Source organism: Melitaea cinxia, chromosome 12 (genome assembly GCF_905220565.1).
Source record: "Melitaea cinxia chromosome 12, ilMelCinx1.1, whole genome shotgun sequence".
NCBI lineage: Eukaryota > Metazoa > Arthropoda > Insecta > Lepidoptera > Nymphalidae > Melitaea > Melitaea cinxia.
In genome coordinates this window covers 4,645,756-4,652,978 of record NC_059405.1, presented here as the reverse complement: position 1 = coordinate 4,652,978, position 7,223 = coordinate 4,645,756, and the positions used below count along the sequence as shown (strand labels likewise).

Below are 7,223 nucleotides of genomic sequence, written 5' to 3'. Positions count from 1 at the left end.
TTATTTAAATTATATGTCTTAGCGTTTTGCTAGTAAATATTCATGTAAATATTTTAACCTTCGCTTCGACAGTATATTAATAAAATATACTACCTGTAAAAGTTAATATATGACCTTAATTTATTATTTTTTTATTTGGTACTATCTGACTGACAACCTTCCTGTCCTGCAAAATGTCACATGCATGATGCATGCGTTGAAATATTCGTTACTCTTTTTGAAAATATTCTAGATTTTTCAATTTTTCTTTCCATAAAAATCTTCTAAGAAATATAAGAAATCTTAAATAAATAATCGAATAAAAATCAAATCGATCAAACCATTCCCGAGTTTAGCGCTTACTCGATTAAATTAAAAATCATCAAAATCGGTACACCCAGGAAAAAGTTATGCGTTATAATACAACGTAGGTCGACGAAAAATAGTCAAGTAAAAACGCATTCTTAGATATAACTCGAAAAGTTGTTGTTAGATCTCAAATAAACTTAGGTGGGGCCAAATGACACACACTATATTTGGCGATTAATTTTTATTTAGACATGTAGTTCGACTCTTAACTACGTTCCTACAAATGGCACTTCACTTTGCGTGAAAAAAATTCTAGCTCATTTTTAAATTTGACTCAGTTGAAATCTCAATTGAGTCAAATTTCAATAAAAATAAATGTTCGCTATTAAACTGGGGTCACTAGCGACTTACCGATCTCCGTTGCAACACGTGAGCTGGCTCGGTCCGGGCAGATCAGCGACTCGGCAGTTCACTAATAGTTCCAATTCATATGGCGAACACCACCATAGGGACACACCAGTTCGGATCTCCAGCGAAAGATATATGTTTTTGTCCTCGATCGAGTTAAACGGTAGGTAACAGTATCGTATGCGCTTGCGGCAACGGTTCTCTCGGGACTGTTCATGCGCCCTTACTAGAGGGCGCGCAACACGGTGCGTTCGGATACAGTAATATATCGCTAAGCAACCCATTAACAATTAAAGAAAAAATAATAATATGAAATTGAAATTGTCCAATTCATGTTATCCTGTAAATGTACGTAAATACGAAGATCTTGTTCCGGTACGGAACATGCCGCTCACCTTAAAAGCACGTAGTGTCTTTTAAAGAAAAGAGTACAGAGTTGAAGAAAATTCTATGTAATTTAAAACTAAACTTAACTATGAAATATGCAAATTAAAACTAAACCTAACTATTAAATATTGTTTGTAATAATTTTGACTATTGTAATGGTAGAGGACAAATCTTGACAACAGGACGTTTGAAAAGCGTACTGCCCATTCTTAGTGTTACGACTCGTACGACCTGATCAGAGCCGGGATGAAGCGCGTGAATACGTGCGAGCTTCCATTGGAGAGGTGGAAGATTCTCGTCACATACCACAACAACAGTGCCCTCACGGAGAGTGGAGCCGCGGTCTTGGAACCATTTATTAGTCTGTTGGAGTTCGTGAAGATACTCCTTACTCCAACGTTTCCAAAAATGTTGAACCGACTGTTGAATCCAGCGCCAACGAGTTAGGCGATTAGGATTTTCGTCTACCAAGGAGACATCAGGGACCGCCGTCAAGGGTTCTCCTACCAGGAAGTGCGCTGGGGTCAATGGGAGAGGATCCGAAGCATCCGAGCTCAATACGCAAAGAGGTCGTGAATTTAAAACAGCTTCTATCTGACACGTTAGTGTGTGCATCTCATCGTACGTTTGAATTCGTGTCCCTACCACGCGGTGAAGATGATGTTTAAAGCTCTTTACGGAGGCTTCAAACAAGCCGCCGAAATGACTAGCGTAAGGAGGTTGAAAATGCCACGTAAGGCCCTGCTTCAAAGTTTGTTTATTTAAAATATTTAGAACTGGATCGCTACGTAAAAACGCGTATAAATCCCTTAAATAATTATTACAACCGACAAAATTCCTTCCACAATCTGAATAAATGTCTGTACAATAGCCACGCCGAGACGTAAAGCGTCGTAGGGCGGCCAGAAAGGCTTCTGCAGACAACTCGGATACGAGCTCAAGATGTACGGCCTTTACCGCCATACATACAAAAACTGCAACGTAACACTTTATTACTTTAGCATTCCTAACTTTATTAGCACGAACGTAAAAAGGACCCGCAAAATCTACAGACGTCTTTTTAAAGGCACGAGTTGGACGTAGTCTAGATTCAGGGATCTGTCCCATACGCGGTTGCATACGCACGGGGCGCGCGCGGAAGCACCGTACGCAGCGATGTATGCGCTGGCGCACGATATCGCGACTCGACAAAATCCAATATCGCTGTAAAAGTGAGTTACGCACTAATTGAGATCCCGCGTGTAAATTGACCAGGTGAGCGTCATCGATTATAAGATCCGTTAAGGGATGTCGTTTAGGTAAAATCAATTGATGTTTAGAATTAAATGGTAAAAGAGATTTGTCAATGCGTCCTCCCACGCGTAAATATCCGTCACTATCCAGAAATGGCGTAAGACGTCGTAAGCTCATCGAAACTAATTTATTGTTAGAAATATTTTTTATATCCTCACTAAAAACAGACCGCTGAGTCAAAAGTATAAGGCGATTAAGTGAAAAGTTATATTCAGGGACGGTAATGTAATTAGGAAGCGATTGTTTAATATGTTTATTTTTACATTTGTTATAAAAACGAAATATGAAAGCAGTTACACACACAAGTTTATTTAACGACGAATATCGTGAAATAAAACTATCCGTATCGCTAAAAGTATACGTCATAGCTGTGTATGAATACTTATCAAGATGTTCTTTATTGTTGCGCTTTTCTTCGCTTGTATTTACGATCGTTTATTGTATAGGCCAAGAGTCGGAACTTTGTTGGAGCCATACGGGACCATGGTACCACAAGTCACTCTTAACTAATGCTGCCGGCAATAGACCGCGAGAGGCCGCGTCTGCGGGATTGTCAGCAGACGGAACGTGACGCCAGCAGCTTGCGGGTACGCGGGTCAAGATCTCACTGACGCGGTTAGAAACAAAAGTCTTCCATTCATGCGGAGAAGAACGAAGCCATGCCAATACGACCGAAGAGTCGGACCAAGCTACAATGTGGCCGGAACGGATCTTGTCTCCGTATACGTGGTTTACCTTTTCAATTAATTTTGATAGCAAAAGCGCAGCCATCAGTTCAAGGCGAGGGATAGTAAGACATACACGCAACGGTGCGACCCGAGTTTTTGCCATTATTAAATGTGTCTCACAATCACCGCTCTTGCCTACATGGCGTATATAAACACATGCGGCGTAACCGACTTGAGACGCGTCAGAAAAACCATGTATTTGAATAGATTCTAAGTCATCAGTATTAAAAATATAACGGGGAAAAGAAATCGATGCTAAAAGCGGTCGCTCTTTAGTAAAATAAGTCCATGAATTTAATATATCAATAGGCGGGGGCTCGTCCCAACCAATGTTCGCTAACCACATCAACTGAATTAAATGCTTAGCAAATAATGTTATCGGCGACAATAACCCGAGAGGGTCGTATATTTTTGCTATTTCAGATAATATAGCACGCTTAGTGTATTCGCGCGAAGTAACATGAACCTTGAAGCTAAATGAGTCTGCTCGGGGGTTCCACTGCAATCCGAGGACATTCACACCTTTGTCACCCTCCATCTCTGAAAAAAGAACACTCTCACACCGCTCACCATGAAACTCTGAGGGCTGGACTGCGGCGAGAACCGCTTGCGAGTTGCTATGCCATTTGCGTAGCTCGAACCCAGCCGTTGCGCAAATAGCAATCAGCTCCTGCTGAAGTAGAAGAGCCTGGGCTTCGCTGTCGGCGCCCGTAATGACGTCATCAACGAAGACATTATTTAGTAAAACAGCTGCAGCCAATTTCAAACGCTCGCCTTCATCGCAAGCTAATTGTCGGATGGTACGAAGTGCGAGATAGGGAGAACAATTGACGCCGAAGGTGACTGTACGAAGTCTATAGTCACGTAAAGGTTCCTCTGGTGATCGACGCCAGAGAATACGCTGAAAATCTCTATCACTTTCACGTAACAATATATTACGAAACATCTGTTTTATATCTGAACAGAAAGCAACACGATAAACACGAAATTTTAAAAGAACGTCTACAATATCTAGGTGAAGTTTAGGTCCCGAGAACAGCACATCATTTAATGAGTACCCACTGGTCGTACGACAGCCGGCATCAAAAACAACTCGGGTGCGTGTTGTCTGGCTTGAGGGCTTAATCACACAATGGTGTGGGATATAGTAACTCGCACCAACTGAAGGCTTATCATCAACGAGCTCCATATGATTGAGGTCAATGTACTCCTGAAGGCAAGCGTGATAGTCAATCTTCAGCTGGGGATTACGTTCTAACCTATATTCCAATTTATGAAAACGTGCTACTGCGATTTGTCTAGATTCGCCGAGGGGCGGGGCGTTGACCTTGAAGGGCAGAGCGACCACGTATCGCCCTGTGAGGTCTCGATTATGCGTTCTTCGAAAAAAGGATTCGCATAATTCCTCATCGGGAGTGTAACTCCGCTTTTCTGGCACTGACTCCAGCTCCCAAAATCTTTGTAAGTTGTCGTTGTCAAACGAGCTATAACAAACTTGGAGTGGAGTCGAAATGTTTGTATTGAAAGTAAGTTTCCCTAACAGTAAATAACCGAACACACTATTCATAGCGATCGGTGTACCCGGTGGACCCGTAATAGTGTTATTTAATAAAATGTGGGATAGTATATCCGCTCCTAATAACATTTCAACCGGTTGGGGTGTATGAAAATGAGGATCAGCCAAGGTAAGTCCCTTTAAGTGAGGCCACTTAGTATAAGGCAAAGACAAATTAGGCATTTTTGACATTAACTTAGGCAAGATTAATGCGTCAACCGGAATAACGGGATGATGTTTATTTTTAGGCGTAATCGCGCACGTAACCATACCCCTGGGCATCAATGGTTCCGTATCTCCTATGCCTAATACTGGTATGTGAACGTTAGTGCGCGGCAAACCAAGACGCTGTACGCATGCTTCACTTATAAACGAAGCCTGACTTCCACTGTCAACTATACACCGAACGGATGAAATCTTATTATTTCCTAAATATAAATCAATTAAAGCCGTAGATAATAATACCGTAACCATGGAATGCGACGAATGCATTTTTGTTGCGTAATTATTATGTACGCGATCGTCCTGTTTATCCTCCGTAAGAGGAAGCGAAACGGCGCTAGCCGTGGCAGTTTTGTTTACAATTGCTAAAGACTGCGGTGAAATTAAATGAATAAGGCTATGATGTTTCTTTTGACACGTACGACACACAAATTTCGATTTACAATTTTTAACATCGTGTCCGACGTTTAAACAATTGTAACAAATATTTTTGTTTTTAATAAAATTGTACCTATCCTGCGGAGAAAGATTTAAAAACTCTGTACATTTAGATATTAAATGCTGACCGGAGCACTTCAAGCAAGATCGATCTCTATTACTATTGACATAAGGTCCAGTTTGTTCTGTGATTGAAGCGACACTTGCATTGAATGAGTTTCGATGTATCGCGTTTGACTTCCCACCAATCTTCGTACGGTGATTATTTATATGTTGTGGGTAGTTTTTAGTGGACTGCGTATAAGAAGCTATAGCGATTTCGTCAGCTGATATTTCGCGTTCTAGAAATTCAATTAAAGTATTAACATCTGGTATGTCGGACGGTCTTGACAATGAACGTTCGTAATTTTTTCTTAAACTTATAGGTATTTTACGCAGTAATATGTTAAGTAATATAAAACTCCATTGGTCTATAGGAAAATCCATGACTTCAAGCGCCCTGATGTTTTCTTGGTAGACATTTAATAAATTACGTACACTATGATATGATCGCTCGGAACATGTTTCAAGGTCAAGTATACGATCTAAATGTTTCGATGCAATAATTCGCCTATTTTCATATCTATATTTTAAAATTTTTAACGCAATAATATAATTATCTCCTGTTATAGGGAGTGATTTAATCAAATTATATGGTTCATTTTTAACCGAAAGTAGTAGGTATCGTAATTTTTCCGTCTCCGTGTAGGCTCTGTTGTCGTGTACTAATGAACAAAATAAATCAAAAAACGATTGCCAATCGGTAGGATCACCGTTAAACTCGGGTAAAGGCAAGACGGGTAAATTTCTTTTATGACAAATATCGTCCTGATGAAGTGACCGACGCCGATTGAGATCGTCATTTTTGAAACTATTTACGTACGAAATAATGGCATAATATACATCGTTAAAGTCATTACGTATTTTAATATGCTCGTCTTTATCAAATAGCTTGTGTTTAATGAGCGTTTTCTCAATTTTACTTTGAATTTTGTTAAACTTTCTTTGATGTGAATTTAAATCACTAGCTCGCGAACGAAATTGTTGATCATTTGTGGTTGCAAGCTGTAAAATGCGTTTAAGCTCGTCGAGAATCAAATCTCTTTCGAAAATATCCTGTTCACATAATATTTCTAACTTTATTCCGTCCGGCATTTTGCGTAACAAAGATGGCGGCGAAAGAAAATACGAAAAGAAATACGTTGGTTGAAAAATGAGTTCGTACTCAATTGAATAGGATAACATAAGCTGGACAATAATCCTGGTTCGAAGGAACAAAAATTTATGTTCGCTATTAAACTGGGGTCACTAGCGACTTACCGATCTCCGTTGCAACACGTGAGCTGGCTCGGTCCGGGCAGATCAGCGACTCGGCAGTTCACTAATAGTTCCAATTCATATGGCGAACACCACCATAGGGACACACCAGTTCGGATCTCCAGCGAAAGATATATGTTTTTGTCCTCGATCGAGTTAAACGGTAGGTAACAGTATCGTATGCGCTTGCGGCAACGGTTCTCTCGGGACTGTTCATGCGCCCTTACTAGAGGGCGCGCAACACGGTGCGTTCGGATACAGTAATATATCGCTAAGCAACCCATTAACAATTAAAGAAAAAATAATAATATGAAATTGAAATTGTCCAATTCATGTTATCCTGTAAATGTACGTAAATACGAAGATCTTGTTCCGGTACGGAACAATAAATATACTTCAATTTTAATAATACTTTGACAGACTCGTTCCAAAAAACATTGTATGAGAAAAACAAATCGTTTCGATATGCGATTCTTTAGTTGTATGTGACAGTATTATTAAATATTAATAGTATTGGACGATTATGCAGAAGTACATTGCCAGAGTAG

General features: G+C 40.1%; 2 protein-coding genes across 2 annotated transcripts; both read right to left on the bottom strand.

The window, feature by feature from the left end:
* Positions 1-1,230: 1,230 nt before the first annotated feature.
* Positions 1,231-2,493, bottom strand: LOC123658674. The gene has a single exon (XM_045594031.1). It carries the CDS (start codon positions 2,491-2,493, stop codon positions 1,231-1,233), a length of 1,263 nt encoding a protein of 420 aa, XP_045449987.1.
* A 318-nt stretch (positions 2,494-2,811) lies between these two features.
* On the bottom strand, positions 2,812-6,513 carry LOC123658673. Its single transcript, XM_045594030.1, has one exon. It carries the CDS (start codon positions 6,511-6,513, stop codon positions 2,812-2,814), a length of 3,702 nt encoding a protein of 1,233 aa, XP_045449986.1.
* Positions 6,514-7,223: the final 710 nt, after the last annotated feature.